Source organism: Otolemur garnettii, unplaced genomic scaffold, assembly GCF_000181295.1.
Source record: "Otolemur garnettii isolate 467f Iridium unplaced genomic scaffold, OtoGar3 scaffold00072, whole genome shotgun sequence".
Lineage (NCBI taxonomy): Eukaryota > Metazoa > Chordata > Mammalia > Primates > Galagidae > Otolemur > Otolemur garnettii.
Window position 1 is genome coordinate 5237385 of NW_003852467.1, and position 23052 is coordinate 5260436.

A 23052-nucleotide genomic window follows, 5' to 3' on the forward strand; every position below is an offset into this window, starting at 1 on the left:
CTACTAATACCAATCTCTCTCCTTTTACCAACAAGCCCTATAAGTCTCTTTCTTTATTTTAAAACTTTTCTTGTCACCTCCTTTCTTCTCTGCTACAGCTGCATGCTTTGACCTTCATTACTTTATTGCCTGACCTATGATGACAGTCTTTTTTTTTTTTTTTTTTTTGCAGTTTTTGGCCAGGGCTGGGTTTGAACCCGCCACCTCCAGTATATGGGGCTGGTGCCCTACTCCTTTGAGCAACAGGCGCCGCCCTATAATGACAGTTTTGTAACTGATTTCTGTCTCTCATCTTACTCATCACCCTTACCCACCATCATCCTCCACAAAGTAGCCACAGTGAGCCTATGATGAAACCAATTTTTTCCTACTAAAAGCCTTTAAATAGTTCATTACCCATACATTAAAATGGGTAAGAAAGGTTCTAGGTGCTTCTTAAACTGGTCTCCAGCTACCTCAGCAGCTTCATCTCCTGACCCTTCTTCAATAAATCTCAAATACTTCACTAACCAGTAATACCAACCATACTAGTCTTCGCATGCACAAAAGAGGTCAAAATATTTTTTATTGGCAAAAACTCACATAATGAAAACACTAATTCCAATGGAAATTGATGCCAATATTTTATTGATTTTTATTAGTGGAAAATAAACTCAAGCATCAGGCAAGTAATGTCACAATAATGTCCATTTGTAATTATACACAAAGAAAACAGTTATCTTTTGTTACATGAAGACAGTTTTTCTTAAAAATCCTGGAACAGTCAGCAACTTGGTAGCAGCCCCAAGACCCTGCATCGTATGTCAGTGGTAGGAGGCTGTACAAATTAACTAAATTTCATTCATTCTAAGCGGCACATTTTATCACATTGCAATCATTGAAATAAAAATGAGCTTTACGGTCCCTGTTGGCCAGACCACACATGGCTTAAAAGAAAATCATGGAGACAGTAGGGGAGCCTGCTTAAGAAATGCTATATCCCCAATGCTCTTGATGACACACAGGGTGATACTGAGCAGAAAAAGGTGGACACTTGTGACTCGGAAGGGGCAAATGATAAAAGAGTCTAAATGTGAGAATGTTTTAGAAATTACCTCAACCAATTTTCACTTATATTTTACTTTTTATGCACCTCAAAGGGAAATATACTATAATAATAATAATAAATCTAAAAGAACACATTTTATAGTAGAATAAAACTTGAAAGTGGTAAGTGTCATGGCTTAATGGGCAGCATTCCCCACCCCGCCACCCCCCGCCACCTTTCACCCTCCACCTTCCACCTCACTGGTACTTAAAGTGATGATATTCTATGGCCTGGAACTGCAGGTGCCTTTAATTTGATGAATAGTATAGTGTACTTCAGTGGGCACATAAGACCAGGTTGCATAACCAATATTTCAAAGAACAGGAAAGATACTTCGAGGACATAAATGCATGCAAGATTAAACAGAATGATGTGAGAATTCATTCATTCATGCAACAATTACTTATTGAGCATCTATTCTGTGCCAGGTACTATCCGTTTCAGGAGCATAGACTTCGGTAGTAAATAAAACGTACAAAAATCTTTGCTCTCAGGAAGCTAAATTTCATGCGTGAGATAGACAACACACTAAACAACCAAATCACAGAGTATGTTAATTTTAAGAACTAAAGAGAAAGATAAAAAAGGGAGAAAGAATAGGAATTTGGGGACCAGCACAATTTTAAGTTGAGTCTTCCAGGAAGACCTGCAGTAGGTGGGGGAGCCAGCCATGTTTGATATTTGAGGGAAGGGCTTTCTAAGGTAGAGAGAAGAGCAAGTCTCTGTCCGAAGCAAGGACCCATCTAGTACACTCGAGGAACACAGCAAGGAGGCCAGAGGATCTCAAGAAGGATTAAAGAAAGGAAAAGTGGATGGAAATTTTGTTAAGATGTCAGGAAAGAGGGAATCAGCAGATCTTATATTTCAGTATTATTCAATATAAAAACTGAGTGAGTCCCATGTGTAATTTAATTTTGTCCTAGTTGCCACATTAATATAGAAGGGAATAGGTGTGATGAATTTCAATATATTTTATTAAAGGCCAATGTATTAAAAATATTATCATTACAACCAGATGTGATATATAAAGTATTAATGAGATATATATTATACACAGTGGCCATAAAATTCATGTGCAATTTAAAATAGGGTGTAATTTAAAATTGCACATAAACTTTATGGCCACCCTGTATTTACAATTATAAAAACCAATTTTATTTTTTAGAGCAATTTATGTTTACTGCAAAATAGAGCAGAAGGTACAGGGATCATTCTTTTTCATGGACTAAGTCTTTGAAGTCTGCTATGTATTTTTACAGTTACAGCTTATCTCAGTACTAGCCATATTTTATGTGTTCACAAGTGATAGTGTCTACCATATTGAGTAGCACAGATGTGGACCTTCATAGGGAAATGTAATGCTTTGGTTTTTGCTATGAGTGCATTGGAAAGTGATAGAAGAATGTTCTGAGTACAGGGGTGACATAATCTAACTTGGGTTTTTCACAGGACACCTCTGGCTCTTGTTTTAAGAATCAAGGGGGAGTTTATAATATATGACACACTTCTTGGGGACGGGACACAACTATAAGAGGGACTTTACCTAACAAAGGCAAACAGTGTAACCTAATTCTTCGTACCCTCAATGATCTTGAAACAATAAAAAAAAAGTTAAAGGCGATACTTATGCTTAAAAAAAAAGAGAGAGAGGAGAGAACATCATATCACATGTCCTAAAAGAGACTTTGAAGAAGCTCTTATCAAATAACAAAATTTACTGTAGACAAGCCTTAGTTTAGTAAAGATTCTAGCCTGGAAAATGAGTATAATTGTAGCTCTCTTAAAGCTCTGTCTTTGAACAGACTGTCTTTTACCTGCAACATGGCAGTTTCTCATGCCCTTCCCGAAAAATAAATCATCTTCCTGTAATACTCAGTCATAATGCTTAGTTTATATGCTTGTTTTCCCTCGTGGACTGTTAAGTCCTCAAGGCAGGGTACATAACATATCTATCCTAATGCTCAGTAGAATTCCTGGAAGATAGGAAGTTCTCAATAAATATCTGTTAATTGGAAGCCAAAAAAAACCCCATTCTTAGCTAAACATTTAAAAAATGAAAATCTCCCAAATGTCCATCAACAGTGATATATTTACACAATTAAATAACACACAGCCAATCTAAAACTCTAAGCAAGATGGATTATTATAGGTAGAATTTTGAGTGAATGAAGCAAAATGCAAGTGAATGTACCATATGATTCCATTTGCATTAAGCTCAGTGAGGGAAAATAATAAAAATGGATAGGACACTGGTTACACTTGGAGGCAGTAATTGCCAGGGGACAAGAGGGGGATTATGGTATTCTGATAACATTCGATTTCTTTCTCTGATTATGCATCATGTCCAATTTTTAAAACTTCATTAAGCAATATAGTTATATATGCATTGTCCTATATATTTTATGCTCTAATTAAAAGCTTACATGGAAAAGGTATATAGCTCCTAAAAGACAACAAAACAAAAAAAAATTAAATTATTTTAAGTGGAAAGAATTTTGTTCAGCTGTCCTACAATACAATATATAAGAACAAATTTAGGGCTAATTTACATACGTTATATGCATTTTATAATTAAAAAGCTTCCACTAGTACAACATATGTCAAGCATTTTATTTAAATCAATTTTTCTCTTTCCTGAGAAAAGACTGTGAGTCATAATTTGGAAAACACTTTAATGTGTAATAATCTTGTGTTTTTATTTTAAACCCAGCTAAAGCCACATAGAGCAGAGATGTCCAGCTAAACCCTTGTCTAAATTCCCAGCCCACAGAATTGTGAGCAAATAAAACAGTTGCTGCCTTTAAAAACAATCTTTTTTTTTTTTTTACTTTTGTTGAATAATTTTCCATAAATATGCTTTAATTAAGCATTTTTAAACATGCAACTTCATGTTATATACTTATTTTAGTACAGTCGTTCTTGGCCAGGGACAATTTTGACCCCCTCCCGGGATATCTGGCAATGCCTGGAGACATTTTTGGTAATCGCAGTCCGGAAGTGAGGAGTTGCTGCTGGCATCTAGTATGTACAGGCCAAGATGCCCCTCAGCGTCCTATCCTGCGCAGGATAACCTCCCCCCAACAGAGTTAGCCAACCTTCAATGTCAGTAGTGCTGACTTTTTAAATCAGATTTTTTTCTTGACCTATTATAAGCTATCTTTTAGCAATTTTTGAAATACTGAAATTGTTTTGTTCAATGTGAATGAATGTTCTTAAAATAAACTATGTATCATTAACATCTTCTACTTTGTCTATTTTTTAAAGTGTTTGCTGTTTTTTTTTTTTCCCAGTTTGCTTTAGAAAAAGTTTGAGAAATATGTTGTTTATAACAGCTTTATTCTTCTTTCTCCAGGCTAGAAGAACAAAAGAATATCTTCTCAGAATTTCAGAGAGATTTGAATGAATTTGTTTTATGGTTGGAAGAAGCAGATAACATTACCAGTATTCCACTTGAACCTGCAAATGAGCAGCAGCTAAAAGAAAAGCTTGAACAAGTCAAGGTAATTTTATTTTCTAAAATTCCCGAGGATCTACTTCTAGAAAGAATATATGAGTATACTCTTTAAATTTAATAATTGATTGGCTGGCCATTAGTCTATTTATAGTTCCTTGTTAATGTGTTTGTCTCACAACTTGATTTTGTCTGAACCCAGTGGCTCCCAACAAGTTTACTTATGGAGAGATGTATGTACGTATATGTGTATTACATCTATAAATATATACATATGTATTTATATGTATAGATTCACTACATGCATCGAAATATAGAAATGCATGGCAGCTCTATTCTAAACTAATTTACAGATTAATTTTAGATTTATTTGAGAACTCTGACTTCAAATAATTTCAAAAACTGAAGAACAAAGTGTAAAATTATAAAATCTAAATGGGAATTATTTATTCAATCGGTCTGAGGCTATATCCTGGGGATTTGGAAAGAATCTGTTATAAAAATTCCATTGCTTTGGAAAAATCCTAAATGCCAAATCAATCCCACTCCTTCAGCCTCTAAATAAAGGCCTTATAGTTGCCTGAAGAAATGTCTTGTTTTGTCTAGGGGTAGAGGGCGTGGATTTGGTTCACATTCTATACTGGTTGAATAGATAGCTTACTTAAGTGGCTTTCCATGTCTTCCTGCCCTGATGCCTGCTTATTACTGATTGCCTCACCTGGCTGATTGACGTGCTCTGATGGTACAGCTGGATTAACTTTCATGATTTTAGTTTTAGGAAATCAACTGTTTGGGATCTGTTTCGTTTTAATCATTGAAGCACAAGTGAAAGGGAAAGGGAAATTAATATTTAATCATCCCCTATTGTGTGCCAAGTATTAGATGCATTTATATCTGTTATTTTATTTAATCTTGATATCACACATTAAAATGGCTACTGTTGTGCTCATTTTACAAGGTCACCTAATCAAAGGGAAACAGAATTGCGCCTTTATCAATGATTCAGTTGGTTTTCACATGTAAATTAGGGTCCAATGTCAACCATTTATTTCTATGAAACAAGATAATTATACTTGAACAAAAAATAAAGTATTTAAATTACAATATGGAGTAATTCAGTAAGCAAATAGGCAGCACTTGGTATATGTTAGATGGTATTTGAGATTCAAAATATAAAAAGTTTGAGTACCATGTGAAGATGGCTAGACCCTAGGAAAATGAGCTAAGTCTGTTCTACGAAACTGATCTTTGCTAAATGTATTTCGTGTCACATATCGCAGTATAACTGATGTTCCATATAAGAGGTATATCTAGTTGCATTTACTTATTAATAAATATTCATTGATTTTTTTTTCCTGCTTATACAATCTAAGGGCATATATATTTAGGATCGTTATGTCTTCTTATTGAAATCATCCCTTTGCCATTATATAATGACTACACCTGCTCACTTTTGGTTTACATTTGCATGCAAACTTTTTTCCATACCTTCACCTTGACTCTGACTAAGTCCTTGTGGGTTAAATGTGTTTGTTTGAGATAGCAGATCCTTATATTTTTCCATCTGTTCAAACAGTCTATAGCTTTTGAGTGAGCCATTCAAACCCTTTACACTGAGTGCTAGAATTGACATACTGGATGCTGTTCTGTCCATCCTGTTGGGTAATATCTTATTGCTTTGTTTTCCCTCTCGCACTGTTGTTTTATATGAACTGTAATCTTTAGCTTTTGGGTCATTTTACACCAGTGGGTACATAACGTGTTGATCTGCGTATAATGCTGTTCTGAGTATTTCCTACAAGACAGGTCTGGTGGTGACAAATTCTCTGTGTTTGCTTGTTTGAAAAAGTCTTTATCTCCTTCGTATATGAAACTTAGTTTTGCAGGATACAGAATTCTAGGCTGGAGGTTGTTCTATTTAAGAAGACTAAAGATGGGGCCCCTATGCCTTCTGGTTTATAAAGACTTTGCTAAAAAGTCTGTAGTTAGCCTGATGGCTTTTCCTCTGTAAATTATTTTTTTCTCCTCATGACTTGCAGGAGTTCTCCTGCATGTTGTCTTTGACCAATCTGATGAATGTATGTCTTGATGATTCCCTCTTTGCAATGAATCTCCCACCTTCTTATATCTGGATGTCTAAATCTCTAGCAGGACCAACAAGGTTTTCCTCAATTATTCCATCAGATAGGATTTCCAGATCTTATGCTTTTTTTCCTTCACCCTCAGTAGTGCCAATAATTCTTCTTTTTGCCTATTTTACATAATCCCATATTTCTTATAGGTTTTTTTTAATTCCTCTTGATTCTTTGTTCTTTATTTTTGACTGACTAGGTAAATTTAAAAAGTTATCTTCAAAACTCAAAATGCTTTCTTCTTTTTGGTCTAATCTATTCTTAAAGCTTCCCACTGCAGTTTGTATTTCCTCAAATGAAATTTTCATTTCCAGAAGTTTTACTTGTTTTCTAAAAAATATGTCTATCTGGTTTTTTGAGACAGAATCTCACTATGTTACCCTGAGTAGAGTGCTGTGGCATCACAGCTCACAGCAACCTCAAACTCCTGGGCTCAAGCAATTCTCTTGCTTCAGCCTCCCAAGCAGCTGGGAATATAGGCACCCGCCACAATGCCCGGCTATTTTTTGGTTGCAGCCGTCATTGTTGTTTGGTGGGTCTGGGCTGGATTTGAACCCAGTAGCTCAGGTGTATGTGGCTGGTGCCTTAGCCACTTAAGCCACAGGCCCTGAGCCTCTCATTTCTTTAAGTTGATTTTCCATTTTCTCTTGGATTGCATTGAGCTTCCTTATAATCCATATTGAGAATTCTTTATCTGTCATTTGAACATTTTCATTTTGTTTGGGATCTTTTGTAGACAGCTGGTGTGCTCTTTCTATTCTCATTTTTCATACTTCCCAAATTCTCGCGCAGATTCCTTCTCATCTGGAGCAGCTGTCGCTTTTCATTTTTGGATTTTCTTTTGTTTAGATGAGGCTCCCCCACCTTACTCTTATGGGCGTGTCTGTAGCATATGTTGTGTAAAAACTTTTGGCTTTGCTCATGGGTACTTTGATGGGGGTCTAGGTTCTGGATGGATGCTTTGGTTATAGATATCCTTATGTGGTGTTTTTTTCAGTTGCTTATTTGTAGGCTATAGCAGTGGTGTACCATGTATGTGGGAAGATTCTCTCTCTCATGGATGAAGGAAGATGGAAGTGTTTAATGTTCTTCCACTTTCCACAGTCCTGTGGTCTTTTTAACAGTGTGAACTACATTGGGATGCCCAGTTTAATCTCTAAGATAGTATCCAGTCCTTGTGGGTAAGAATGAGCAACATCGTGTATCATTAACTCACTAAATGCTATAAGTTGGTGCTTGCTCTCCCTGCCACAAGTTGGTGCTTGCAAGAAAAGGCCAGCTGCAGTGTTGTTTTATGGGACGTGTGATCAGCTCTAGCCTCTCAGGAGAAATGCTGATACCCCAAGTGGTAGGTGGCGCTCCCAGGGGACTCCTTATTCTCCATCACAGCAGATGTGGCTAGAGGAGTGAGACTGGGTGGGACTGGGTCTGGAGAGCCTGCATACTGGCTCCACAAAGCCAGACAAAAGAACTGTCTCAGCAGGAGTGAAGGGTCAGCTCTTGGGCCCCTTGGAAAAGCCCCAATGTCCCCATCAAGCCAGAAAATCTGATTATGAGGGAGGGGCTGTCTGGGATTCACAGTTTGGCTGTCAATAGTGGGTTTCACTCTTCTTCCTCTTCCCCTGCCCCAAGGTCTCTTTTTGTCATCTGGCCACAGGCAGGAAATCAAATTAGCTGAGTTCACTAGCAGAAGCACTGTGGGCTGGGAGTTTCCCTGCCCAGGACTGCACCCCAGGCTGAGAGTGCAACTTTCCTATGGGGGAGGGGTGCTTTGTAAATATGCTGTATCTCTGACCCGCACTGCTCTCTCCTTTCAAGTCTGCGGATATGCGCTCCCTGGATTAGTTCACAAATCTTCCCTTCTGTATCCCTGAGCAACAGGATTGAATCCTGGACTATGGCGTCCAGCCTGCAGGCCTATCCCCTGAACCCCCAAGTTTAATCTCTGACCATTCTGGGAGAAGTGTGTTTGTCCCGAGATGCCTATGGAGTACTCAAGCAGGTTTGATGTCCCTTTGCTTTGGGATATGTCCTGCTTTGCCAGAGCAGCCAGGCTAGCAGCACCAGCGAGGGCTGGCAAGCAGGGAGTTCACAGTCTAAGCACTCCTTGGTTCCCCTGCAGATCTCTAGGTGGAAAGGCATAAGCCTTTCTCTCTCCCTCTCTCTTTCTCTCTCTCTCTCTCTCTCTCTCTCTCTCTCTCTCTCTTGGATCCTGAATGTAGGAGACTTACTGTGGAGAGCGGCCTGGGGAACATTCAGGGAAAGAACTGTTTCTCCTTTCTCAAACCAACCATATTCCTTTCTTCCTGCTCCCTCTGCCCAAAGTCACAGAGCTCTTTCTTTGTTTAGTTAACTATACAGAGATCCTTGTGATGGGTCCCTTTTTACTCCTTGTCATATGTTACCGAAGTTGAGTAGAAACCATTAAGTCACATAGTTCTTCCATTGTTTAGTTAACTATGCAGAGATCCTCGGTTTCCCTTCTTACTTCTTGTCATATGTTAACGAAGTTGGGTAGAAATTATTAACAAGATGATTTGTCTTTGTTAAAGTCATTTACATTTTCCAGTTGTACTGTAAGACCAAGGATATGTCTTTTGTCTATGCTACTTCCCCGTAGGGAACCCTGTTGAGATACTATAGAATAGAGCTGATTTTGTGCTTTGGTGCTGGCTGCAGCCATCAGCTCAGTCAGACCTCCCTATCCCATCTTTCATCTCTGTGTCTTCTCTTGTGCTGTATTTTTCTCAATCCCCACCAATTCCACACTGGTTCGCTCCCCCTCTCCACACTGGTTTGTGACAACTTGCCAACAGAGGGGAAGCAGCTGCTCCTGAGTGTCTTGACTCGATTGCCCCTATGGGCCCCAGTACCTCTTGGCAGAAGTAAGCAGGGGAGGGGAGGAAAAGAGTCTGAACGGAGGCAAGCTGGTAATCCAGTTGTCTCTCTCTGTCTTCTCCCTTGAAGCTCACTGGAATGTCCAAGCTCTGGGATCACACAGATCCCCAGGACTCACAGGCCCCTGTGGCCACCACAGTCTGTGTCAGAGTTGGGAAATGTTTGTGTGACAACAGGTGACACGAAAACTGAAGGGCTGAAGCTCCCTGGAGAGGACAAAGGCACACAGTGGGTAAAGAAGCAATACGGTGCCTGCCATCTAGCCTTGGGTTTGTGGTGATGGGGGGAGGCTAGTGGATTGGTGCTTTGTCCTCAAGAAGTACCCATTTCTCTGATGGCAGCGCCTTTTGGGTTTGTGAGGTTAGAGAAGCTCTCCAGCAGCTCAGGAGCCTGCTGACTTCCAGCTGTGAAGGTAGGAGAAATAAAATCCCCGCCTACCCTTTTCATTGGGCTTCACACCTCTCCGGGTTTAATTCTCTGCCAATATCTTGCTGGTTCTTGATCTGCTCCACAACTTGGTCCTCTGGAATCTCTGGTATGTTCTGATGCTTTCCACTCATAATTCCACCTTAAACGTATACTGTTTTTTCATCCTTTTTGAGATGATCTGGGGGCAACATTTCTCGTCAGCCATCTTCTCTTGGCTCCTCTCCTTGGGCAATCTAGAGCAGGACGACCTTGGACTTCTGTGATGATGCAGATGTTCTGCATTAACCATTTGATAGCCACTAGCCATTTGTGCCTTAACACTTAGAAGGTGGTAGTGTGGTAGTATATTTTAGGAACTAAAATTTTATTTTATTGAATTTTACTGAATTGAAAATGAAATACTTCCATGTAGCTAATGGTTACAGTGCAGGACCCAGCAACATTAGACAACATAAATAAATAAAACACAGCATCATGCTTGTCTCGAAGGTATTGAGAAAGGGCATACACATACATAATGTGATGCTGAATGAGTAAGAGAAGTTCAGGTATGTGAAGGAGTCAAAGATGAGGGTTTAGAATGAAACTGCCTACATTTGAACCACAGCTCTGCTGCTTGCTAGTTTTACGTCTGTGGAGCTGGTATTTTAACTTCTCTGTCTCAGTTTTCTTCTATATGAAAGTAAATTAAAATAACAGGATCTACCTTTGATAGTAATAATTATTATAATATGAGCATAAATTGAGGTAGTGTATGTGAAGAGATTAACCAAGTAGCTGGCACTGTGGACATTCAGAATCAATACTCTCAATATTAGTTATGTCTTAAGATGATATGCGATGTCTTACTCAGCGACATGCTTACGGGACCTGAGAGGGTGATGGAATTACTCAGATTGTTCTATTTGTAATAGAGATATGTTTTCAGACTCTAACTTTGTTTGGGGTGTTGCTTTACCATCTAATATTTTTCTCTTAAAAAAAGTCTCTCAGGAATAGATAATCTGGTTCATTTTAGGAAGGCTTATCTACTGAGCAGTGAGTGTTTCAGGCCATTAGCTCTGTGCTCTGCAGAAAACTGTTGGTATTTGAGGTACCACTGGGCCTTCGGTCAAGGCGCTTCATTTTGATAGACTAATCAATAGAAACAAAGACAAGGTAGTTGGAAGTGTGCTGTAATTCATTTTAAACGTTGTTGCATTTGTCTGTTTCAGTTACTGGTGGAAGAATTGCCCCTGCGCCAGGGAATTCTAAAACAATTAAATGAAACCGGAGGAATAGCGCTTGTAAGTGCTCCCCTAAGCCCAGAAGAGCAGGACAAACTGGAAAATAAACTCAAGCAGACAAATCTCCAGTGGATAAAGGTGAGACGTTAACCATCTCCTCTGTCGCGTGGGTTAAATGTTGGCAAGAGTGTTTGTTTTATTTCCTGGGTGCCGTATCGATGAGGGAGGAGGCTGATCTGTGGATTATTGTTTTGTTTTCTTAACCTGATCATTTGAGGTAGCTGTATATTTTGTTGTGAATGGAAACAATGCTGATGGTAGATGGCTGTGTATTGCTGACTTAATGCCAGAATTCAGAGGTCCTCAAACTATGGCCCGCGGGCCATATGCGGCCCCCCAAGGACATTTATCTGGCCCGCCGGGTGTTTTTGCTGCCGCTGCCTGTCCTGCTTAGCAGCCAACTCGTCCAGAGGCCCGCAGTCCGGCCCTCCAACTGTCTGAGGGAAGTGAACTGGCCCCCTGTTTGAAAAGTTTGAGGACCCCTGATAGACCACTGTTATATTGCATAAATTATTCTAAAGAATGAGACTAAAAATGATGAAATAATTAATTTAGTATTCAGATAATATATTGAGAGTATTTAAGCAAAATGTAGATGGTATAGTTCTAGTTCAACAAGTTCATCCAAATGACTTATTTATAGCTGTAGTATATACTTAATAGTGAATGCATGCTATCCCTCAAAAAGGGACTTCATTTATTTATTTATTTACCCTCTCTCTTATTCACATCACTTGTGAGACTTCTTTCTACTTTGGATACTTTCTAAAACTAATATTAAAAATGTTATCAAATGAATGCATACTTACTTATACATTAAGAACAAGTGGTCCATATGAATTTATGATGAAAAGCAACATTAGTTGATCCAACACCACTTATTGAAATATAGCAATTTCCCCACTGTACCACCATGGCATCTTTGTCATAAGTCCAGTGTACTTAGTGTATGAATCTGCTTGTGGAGTCTCTATCTTCTTCTATTTGATCATGACTATCTTTCAACCCACACCACACTGGCTTACCTACAATCATTTTCTTAACAGATTTACTGAGATACAATTCACATACCATGCGATTCATCCACTTGAAGTATAAAATGCAATGGTTGGGGTATATTACATTTTAAAAATTATGATTGAATATATATAAGATTTCTCTTTTTAATCATTTTTAATCATTTGTAATTATATAGTTCAATGGCATTTATTTCAACCATCATCACTATCTAGCTCCAAAATTTTTCATCACTCCACACAGAAATTATTAACCATCAAGCAGTGACTCCATGTCCTCCTGTTCACAGTCTTTGGTAGCCTGGAATCTACTTTCTATTTCTATAAATTTGCCTACTCTAGATATTTATTATAAGTGGAATAAGATAATATTTGTCCCTTGTCTTTGGTTATTTCACTCAGCATAATGTGTTCAGGGTTCTTCCTTGTTATAGAATGTGTCAGGACCTTGTCCCTTTTATGACTAAATAATACTACATTGTATGTACATACATATATATGATCATTTTATTTAAAAGTTGGGGATATGGTAGTACAATCCCTCCAACTTTGATCTTCCCATTTAAGATTGCCTTGGCTATTTTTGGTGCTTTGAATAATTATGAAAACCGTGGTGTCAATATTGACAAGAAGATGGCGGGATGTTGATTGAAAATGTGTTGAGTTTGTACGTCACCGAACATCTTTACAATACTGAGTCATCTAATCCGTGACTATAGGGTATCCCTCAATTTATTTTGGTCTTAATGAATTTTTAGTAATATTTTACAGTTTTCAGTACAGAGATCCTGTATAGGTTCTATTACACTTAACCCGGAATATTTGATGTTTTGATCCTATTATAAATGAGATTCATTCAATTTAAGCTTTCTAAAACTACATTTGATTTTTGCATTGTATTGATGCAATGTATGATATTGAGCACATATCCAGGGACCTATGTAAATTCACTATTGCACTCCAATAGTCTGTAGACTCCTCAGAGTCTTTTCATGCATAATGCATATTTGTGTCGTCAAATAGAGGCAGTTTCTCTCTTTTCAATCCTCATGATTTTCGTTTATTTATTTATTTGCCTCATTGCACAGGCTAGAACCTTCAAAGCAGTGTCAAACAGAAGTGATGAGAATTAGAAGCCTTGTCTCATTCCATGTCTCTAGTGGAAAATTTGGTATTTCCCATTAGACATGATGTTCTTTGTAGGACTTTTTTGTCCTCTTAATCAGAATAAGCAATTTCTTTATTGCCAGTTTCTTAAGTTTTTATTGTGAATAAACATAGATAGTCAATATTCTCTATTTGTTAAAATGATTACAGGATTTTGCTCTTTTGCTGTGAATGTGGTAAATTTTAGCCATTTAATATAAATGTAATTAGTAATATTTTAATATGCTAATGTATTAATGTATTAGTAATATTTTAACATGCATTTTTTGAAATATAAATCACTCTGGGATTCCAGAAATAAACTCTATTGGTCATGATGTATTATGCTATTTATAGATTAATAGATTTAGCCCTCTAATATTTTGTTTAGGATTTTTATATCTTTGATCATGACAAAGATTGGTCTGTAATATTTTTCTCCTAATACATGTGTATCCTGGCTCAGTGCCTGTGGCTCAAGTGGCTAAGGGGCCAGCCACATACAGCTAAGGTGGTGGGTTTGAATCCAGCCCAGGCCCGCCAAACAACAATGATGGCTGCAACCAAAAAATAGCCAGGCGTTGTGGCAGGCACCTGTGGTCCCACCTACTTGGGAGGTGGGAGCAGGGGAGTCGCTTGAGCCCAGGATTTGGAGGTTGCTGTGAGCTGTGATGCCATGGCACTCTACCCAGGGGGACAGCTTGAGGCTCTGTCTCAAAAAAAAATACATGTGTATCCTTCTCAAATGTTGGTGAAACAGCATAAGCGCTGGCTTTATAAAACAAGTTGGGAAGTGCTCTCTCTTTTTCTTTTTGCTGAAAAAAATTGTTGAAGATTGGTATTATTTATTCCTAAAATGTTTTGAAGAATTCAATTGTTAATCCATCTGAGCATGGAATTTTTTTGTGGGAAATTTTTTTTTTTGAGACAGAGTTTCACTTATTAACCCTTGGTAGAGTGCTGTGAAGTCACAGTTCACAGCAACCTCCAACTCCTTGGGCTTAGGCGATTCTCTTGCCTCAGCCTCCCAAGTAGCTGGGACTACAGGCGCCTGCCACAACACCCAGCTATTTTTTTGTTGCAGTTTGGCCAGGGCTGGGGTTGAGCCCCCCACCCTCAGTATATGGGGCCAGTGCCCTACTCACTGAGCCACAGGCGCCACCCAAAGACTTCTTTTTTTTTTTTTTTTGCAGTTTTTTTTTTTTTGGCCAGGCTGGATTTGAACCCACCACTCCCATGTATATAGGGCCGGTGCCCTGCTCCTTTGAGCCACAGGCACCACCTTGTGGGAAATTTTTAATAATGATTTGATTTCTTTAATAGGTATAGGAATGGTTAGACTTCTAAAATATCTACATATCTACTTTTGTATGTTGTATCTTTCGAGGACTTTGTTATCTTGTCATTTTCACTTTTTGAGGCTACAGACTTTTTTCATAAAGCTAGCTATCCTTCATGTATTTATTTATAAGAATGAGACAATAGAAAGACTGTGAGCTTTGAGTACTTAGGTTGATCTTGTTGCCTGGGAAATCTTACTCTAAGTGCTAAGGGACAAAGCTGACTCTTCTGCTGAAGGACACCTTCAAATTCTATAATTCAGCAGACTTGGTTCAGAAGTATACCAACTACTGAGGTTCTGTCTAGACCTCAAGTTCAATTTCTTCAGAAAAGAATGACTTGTTTTTTGTTGATTAGTTTATGTTTACTTTTGCTCATCCATAAGTAAAAAAATAAGGTAATTGTTTGTGTGGGAGCTTTGAGGTAGGGGCAAGCCTTCATCTAGATACTTTCAATAACCTGTTTTAACCTGCTTCTTATCCCCACCCAACATGGCATCTTTCTTGCAAATATTCTGCAGATTCTGCCACAGCCAGTTTCACTGTACCTAGTAATGCTACTTCTCCCTTACTTCAATTGTCCCCATGTGTGCTTTTCCCATACATGCTTTTGATCTTTTGAAACCTCTCATCCACTTCTGACCAGTTTCACTACCTTACTGAGCCTGTTTAATACCTGTTAACTTTATGCCATCCAAAATCTAAAGCAAATTTTAATCTTTAAACTGGGAACAAATCTATGCCAAGAAGATATTGCCGAACTATAATTTTCATATACTATAAAATGCTGTCTTTGAAAAAATGCTATAATTGCCTCTAAAGAATTACTTATTATTCATCAACACCCAGTGAAATTGACAGGTATGGAGAAGTTATACAGAGAAAAGTTTTGTTATTTGAAAATAAAATAATAGAGGCTTCATTTTAAATTGTATCAGGTAATTATTGTACTTTTTTTTGAGATAGAGCCTCAAGCTATCCCCCTGGGTAGAGTGCTGTGGCATCACAGCTCACAGCAACCTCCAACTCCTGGGCTCAAACGAGTTTCTTGCCTCTGCCTCCCAAGTAGCTGGAACCACAAGGGCCCGCCACAATGCCCGGCTATTTTTTGGTTGCAGCTGTCGTTGTTTGGCGGGCCCAGGCTGGATTCGAACCCACCACCTTAGGTGTATGTGGCTGGTGCCTTAGCTGCTTGAGCCACAGGCGCAGAGCCATTATTGTACTTTTTAATTGATGATGCTGAAGTTGTCATAACAGATCATTTACATGACCGATAAGATAGTTAGGAACAGAAATAAGTACCATTTTGTGACACGGAAATCAAAATGTATATTTAAGTCTCTGTAAATAAAACAAGTAGGTATTTGAAAAAAATCCTCTTTTATTTTTATATGTGAATACTTTAACTTATATGTGAACAATCAGTGTAAAATGTTGCAAGTTGAGTTTTGCTACTGAAAAATTTTTAAAAAGTCTTCCTTTAATGATTTCAAGACAGCCATGTAGAGATATAGATACTTGCAGATGGAGGCAATTGTGGTGTCCTGATAATTAAATTTTGCAGCCACAGAACAATAAAAATAAAACCATTCCTTGTAGAAAGAAACCATGGAGAAGGCATGCCAAAAACTGTTCCACAATATCCCAGTGTATCTTGATGTCACAAGAAGTAATACTAAATAATAATCACAGGAAATGTACAACAGCAGCTTTGTGGATTGTAAAACATGATTTGAAGCTTTCCATGGTCTGCAATAGAATAAAACGTCAAATTTTTTATCATTGAAAATTAAAACTAAGACTATAAACACCATCTTGGGTAGGCTTATATTACTACAGCATCCATAATCTTTGTTTCTTATCGTCAAATTAAAATTTCCATGCAGGGCCTTTGCCATTAAATGTCACAGAATTTATAGTCTTATTCATTAGGTATATTAACATTTTTCCATCCATCTGCCTCTTTATTTCTGTTAGTTTAGATTTAGGAATAGAAAGAAAATGATCAGTGTCAGATTTAGGTGAATACACAATTTTTTTTTTTTTTAAGGACGATGACTTATCTATCACTGAGACAGAGTCTTCATTTTCATTAAACCTCAACTCCTTAGTCATTAGAGGGGAGAAGAAATAATAGGGGACCCCCCCCCATGCATTCTTCACCCTCCTCCTCTATCCAAAGGCTAGAGTGGGTGGTATACTTGAAAAGTGGTATGTCAAGGTTCCTGGGACACAAATATGTCAATCCCTTAGGGTACAGAATCTCCAACAATGTTCTAATATCATCATTTCCTGGCAGGTGCCTTTTTCTGCAGTTAACTCTATTGTGCTACAGTCTGCATATTTAGCCAACTGACTACTTACTTTTGAACCTTTATGTTTCGTTACTGAAGAGAGAAAAACAGCGATTGGAGGTAACATAGCTATTTCTTTAAGGGAGTAGTGGAGCGTATAATGAGTGCATTTGCAAAAGTGTGTTACCTTGCCTTGGCCTGAGTAGCCTCTCTTTTAAGCAGAGATGGAAGGTGTTCCTTTAAACTGAATCTAGCCATTCGCTTAAATTTATGGGTGCCTTCATCGAATGAAGGATCCTGAAGTGATATCCTCATTATTGTCTAATACCTAACTTGACCTTTACCATCGTTAACAATAATAACCCTCTAGATCCACAGTGTGAGGGTGTTAGGAAAGCTCGACTCTGTGTGCTGCTCTGTTTCATTCTGTGATTTTCACACAGGTCTCCCTCAGTTGTTTTTATTATGTATTCCTCTTTGTGCTTATTTACATTTCTCGGAATCTGAGCGGGGTGGGGGGGTGGGGGGGTTGGTTCCCTGCTCATCACTACCACTCTCTTTGTTTTCTTACACTTTTATGCAGGTCTTTGCCTATGGGTTGACATCTTACTATGTCTTTCATGAACCTACTTCTCTATATGCATGTGTCACTTGTTCTCTGTCCCCCGGAGTTGATGCAACACATTCTTTTCTACTCCCTTCTTTTCATTCTACCTCGTAATTCCTCTTTCATCTCCTCCTTCCATATTTTTGGCACTGAGTATCCCCCTTTAAATGCTCATTATTTAAAACCGAAATCTTTGGTTTACCATTTTAAAATTGTTGAATTGTACTGGAAACTTTCTTAGTTGAAAAGGTGAAAAGATGGAACATTGATTTTGTAGGCTAAGGATTATTCAGATGGGAGGAGTCTCATGAAACTAAATTATTCTCACATCTTTTCGATTAGAACTCTGAGTACTAGAAAGGTTATGGGACTTATCCGAAACCATATATAGCTCTCTATTTAAATAAAAAAGTGATTCTAAGATAAATAGCGTTCTGCAACCTTTTGGTGACACTCGAGGGATTTTTTTATGTGGAAAAAAACATTAATTCCATTTCATTCCACCTCTCCTTTAAATATAAAAGCTGGAATTTATTTTCTTTTAAAGATGGTATGTGAGAATTTTTTTGTATTGCTTTTTGCCCTTTTGTGATAATAGGATGCAATTTTATTTGTTTATTTGAATTTCAAATTTATATGAGGGTATAAATGTTGAGGTTACAGTGTTCTCACTTCTTAGGTAAAGTTCAAGTTGTAGTTGAGCCCTGCACCCGGGAGGTGAGGTGATGAACACCTTCACAATGTGCACAGTAGGTGAGATCCCACCAATCATCCTCCTTCCTTCCTTCCTTCTCTGTCCTTCCTTTCCTCTTCCCCTTACCTATGTCTTTCTTTTGTGTGGGCTTTGTTTATATATCAATGTTTTTACATTACTTTCTAGAACCTTTTCTACTCTGAAACATTTGTGATTATATAATATAGGGAAACATGTTTATGCTGTTTCAGAATTAGTTGTATGCCTACTATTTTCTGTTAAGTAATTTTATAGAGAGTGTGTATTATACATGCCTATTAATCTTAATAAATATATTTTCAATACAGCATATCATCTATGACTACTACAGAACCCTCTATGCATGCAAATTAGAAAATATAAAGGAAATGTACAAATTTTTGGAAACCACAACCTCGCAAATTTGAATCAGAAAGAAATAGAAATCTCTAACAGACCAATAACAAGTAATAAGAATAAAGCCGTAGTGACAATTCTCCCAACAACAACAAAAACCCCCGGAATAGGTGGACTCCCAGCCAAATTCTAGCAGGCCTACAAAGAAAAACTGGCACTCATTCTACCGAAACTGTTCCATAACATTAAGCAGAGGAGAATCCTCCCCACTTCATTCTACAAAGTATCTACCCTGATACCAAAGTCAGGAAAGGACACAATAGCAAACTACACACCAATATCCTTTGTGAACATTGATTGAAAAAAAATCATCACCAAAATGCTAACGAACTAAATTCAACAGCATCATAAAAAATAATCCACCATAAACAAAACAAGTGGATTCATCCCAGGAATGAAAGTATGGTTCCATATATGCAAATCAATAATTGTTATTCACCACATAAAGCAAATTAAAAACAAAACCCATACGATAATCTCAATAGATGCAGAAAAGGCATTTGATAAAATCCAGAATCCCTTCTGATAAAAACCCTCAACAAACTAGGCACAGAAGGAACATACCTAAAAATAATAAAAGCTGTATATGACAAACCCATGACCAGCATCATACTGTATGGGAAAAGCTGAAAACATTCCTCCTAAGACTGAAACAAGAAAAGGCTGCCCACTCCACCAGTTTTATTCAACATAGTACTGGAAGTACTAGCCAGAGTAGTCAGGTAAGAAAACAAAACTGGAGGACATCCAAATCAGGAAAGAGGAGGTCAAACTATCCCTGTTTGCCAATGATATGATCTTATTCCTAGAAAACTCTAAAGATACCACAAAAAAACTCTTAGAACTGATAAATTTATTAAAATTTCAGGTTACAAACTGTGGTTATATACGACAGCATACTAATGATCCATAAAAAGCAATGAAATAATATATTTTGCAGCAACTTGAGTGGACCTGGAGACCCTTATCCTAAGTGAAATATTTATGGCATGGGAAAATAGATACCAAATATTCTCACTTATAAGTGGGAGCTAAAAGAAAGGTATGTATGGTCATTAAGAGTCATAATGGAGGCTCAGCACCCATAGCACAGTGGTTACGGCCCCAGCCACATACTCCAAGGGTGGCGGGTTCAAACCCAACTGGGGCCAGCTAAACAACTGCAACAAAAAAATAGCCAGGCATTGTGGTGGACGCCTATAGTCCCAGCTACTTGGGAGGCCAAGGCAAGAGAATCACTTAAGCCCAAAAGTTTGAGGTTGCTGTGAGCTATGACAGCACAGCACTTTAATGAGGGTAACATAGTGAAACTGTCTCACACACACACACACACACACAAAGTCATAATGGACGTCGGAAACTCAGAAATCAGAATGGTGGATTGGGAATGAGAGATAAAAATTCACCTATCAAGTACAATATACATTATTCTGGTGACAAGTACCTGGAAAGCCCTGACATCAGCATAATACAATCTATCCACATAATAAAAAGCACCTGTATTTCAAAAAAATATATTTTGGAATAAAAATTAAAAAATAATAAATGTATTTTTATTTTGTTATGAATTTAAATTTTGCATATTTTGCTATTTAACTGTAAATAGTAAATTACTATTTGAACTGGTTACTGTCTAGACAATATAAAATGCTATATATAAAGACTAAAATATTTTTCTTTTGAGACAGAGTCTCACTTTGTTGCCCTTGGTACAGTGCTGTGACATCATAGCTCACAGAAAGCTCAAATTCTGGGTTTAAGGTGATTCTCTTGTCTCAGCCTCCCAAGTAGCTGGGACTATAGGTGTCTACCACAGCACCTGACACAACACCCAGCTGTTTTTAGAGATGCGGTCTTGCTCTGGATCACGCTGATCTCGAACCTGTGAGCTCAGGCGATCCACCCACCTAGACCTCTCCAGTGCTGAGACTACAGGCATGAACCACCACACCCGGCCTAAAAGACTAAAATATTTTGCAGGCACAGTTAAGAAATTTTGCTAGAAAGTGAATTTTAGTTCAGTGAGTCTTCAAAAATCTGAAGAACCTAAGAACAAAAATTTGGTCTAACAATAAAATATATATAGCAAAGCTTTAATTTGGGAATAATTTGTATAATGTAATATTACAGGGACTATGTTCAAACTAATGCACAAAATAAAAATTAGAATAATAAAAATATAGTGTAATTCCTAGACCAGGCCATCTTCCATAATCTATAAGTGGCCATTATCTACATATCTATTATAAATTGCCAGCTATCTGGCTCATTTTGTATTAACCTCTGATCATGTTACTTCTAAATAGCCAACCGAGGAATAAACATTTTAGATTCATTATTTTCATTTGTACCGTGTAAATAGATGTCTGGTATTTTTCCAGGTATATTTGCCATGTAATTCCAGTCATCATTAGTCATTACTACAAAGGTGGAGAGCGAAAAGGAGAAAATTAAATAAAGCTAAAGTTTGGCTTTTCCATGCCTTGCTCAAAAATGGACATTTTCTCCACCTGATTTTTTATCACAAGACAATGATTAATGGATTGTTCTAGTAGTCACAATTCAGTCGTACCAGTCGTGCCTTTGATGTAAATTATTTTTTAACTAAAAAAGGTAGAATTGGTATTGGGGTTCTTACCATATGGACTGGTACTTTTGGAGCCCTAAAAAAGAATGCTGTAAAATATATGGTAGTAATAGTAATAATTGCAAGAAGTCATTTCTCTAGCTAGCAGGGACCAGATAGTTCCATTAGAGCTTTGATGGGCTACATGCTCTCTCTGAAAGTATATTTGTCACATAACCCACACATTTCTTAATTTTATAAATCTGTGAGCTAAAATGCCGTGATACAAGAAGGTAGGGGTCAACTGTTTATCAGTCCTTATAGTCTGATAGTTCATGGAAATCCATCATCTTAGAAATCTCCTTTATGTAGTTAATAATTATGTCAAAGTGTTTATACAGCCATTAAATTATTTGTTCCACATTTATCTGATGAGTGACTGCTATGTGCCACATGCTGTTATAAACATATCATGATCAATTCTCACCCTTGCCTTAAAGGACGTGTATGATTTTATAGGGTTTGACATGATACGTACTCGCATCTCTAATTTATAGTTGCTAAGTAGTTTGAGCCTGAGAGTTGGGGGAGGGGAGTAGTAATTTAAAGTTTATAACGTAAGCATCCTTGACTTTGCCTCCAATCATTTCACACTGACGTGGGGTTTATTACTAGGTTGTGTGGCATGAGTACATCTCAATTTGCTCTGACAGTTCTGGTTTTTGCCTGTCATCCTATCATAAGTTTTAATAGCCCCTTCGCTTTCTTGTGTATTCCACTTTAGAAGATAATATATATATTTAGTTATGAGAACAAACATCAGGCTGTTGGAGGCAGGCCTGGCTCAGTACTCAATAACCATTAATATAATTACTCCTAATGTTCTCTGTAGCAGCGTCACCATCCTTGTCATTGTCATCTACCCTCTTGACATTCTGAGAAGCTTGACCTGTCCAGAAAACTGATTGATGTTATTACCAAGTTAATCACTCTTTAATGACAATAAGTTTATTAGAATATAGTCTTTTTAACTTTCCAAACGACTGAAATGTTAGACAACGCTAAGAAATGGATCAGCTGTTTTGTAAACAATAAAATAGAAAATAGGAATGATAAGGGGGAAGTTTACTGGTGATTAATGATAAATTTTATGGATTATGGATTTGCCCGCAACCGGCTGTGTGCTCTTACACCTCCTCTGTCCCTACCTCAGTTGTAACATCCACAAAATTCAGATACTCATCGAATATAACTTCTCCAGATTGCGGTGAAAATTCAGTGATGTAGTGCATGGGAAATATCTAATGCAGTGTCTGGCATACTGTAAATACCCCAAAGTATTAGCTGCAAAACATTCAGGGTAAGATTAAAAATGCAAAGACTAAACACAAAATTCTTGCCGAAGCATCTTGATCAAATAGGTATAAGTGGGGCTTTGAGGGAGATATCTGAACTATGTGCCACTCTTACCAATGTAGTAGCTGAAAAAGAGGAGACCCCAAGATGGCCGTCAGGTCAGGCACAGAGGGTTTTCAGCCAGTGCTCTCCCATTCCTCTCATCTCACTATTTTCTTTTTTTGAGACAGAGCCTCAAGCTGTCCCCCTGGGTAGAGTGCCATGGCATCACAGCTCACAGCAACCTCCAACTCCTGGGCTCAAGCGAGTCTCCTG

At 37.8% G+C, this 23052-nt stretch overlaps 1 protein-coding gene across 1 annotated transcript in view; it reads left to right on the forward strand.

Annotated features, from left to right (window-relative positions):
• DMD (dystrophin) overlaps nucleotides 1-23052 on the forward strand; it is a 2307273-nt gene that overhangs the window by 1397799 nt on the left and 886422 nt on the right. Inside the window, exons 46-47 of the mRNA XM_023515448.1 lie at nucleotides 4440-4587; nucleotides 11212-11361. Coding sequence (XP_023371216.1) covers nucleotides 4440-4587; nucleotides 11212-11361 — 298 coding nt within the window. The remainder of the gene's footprint in view (nucleotides 1-4439; nucleotides 4588-11211; nucleotides 11362-23052) is intronic.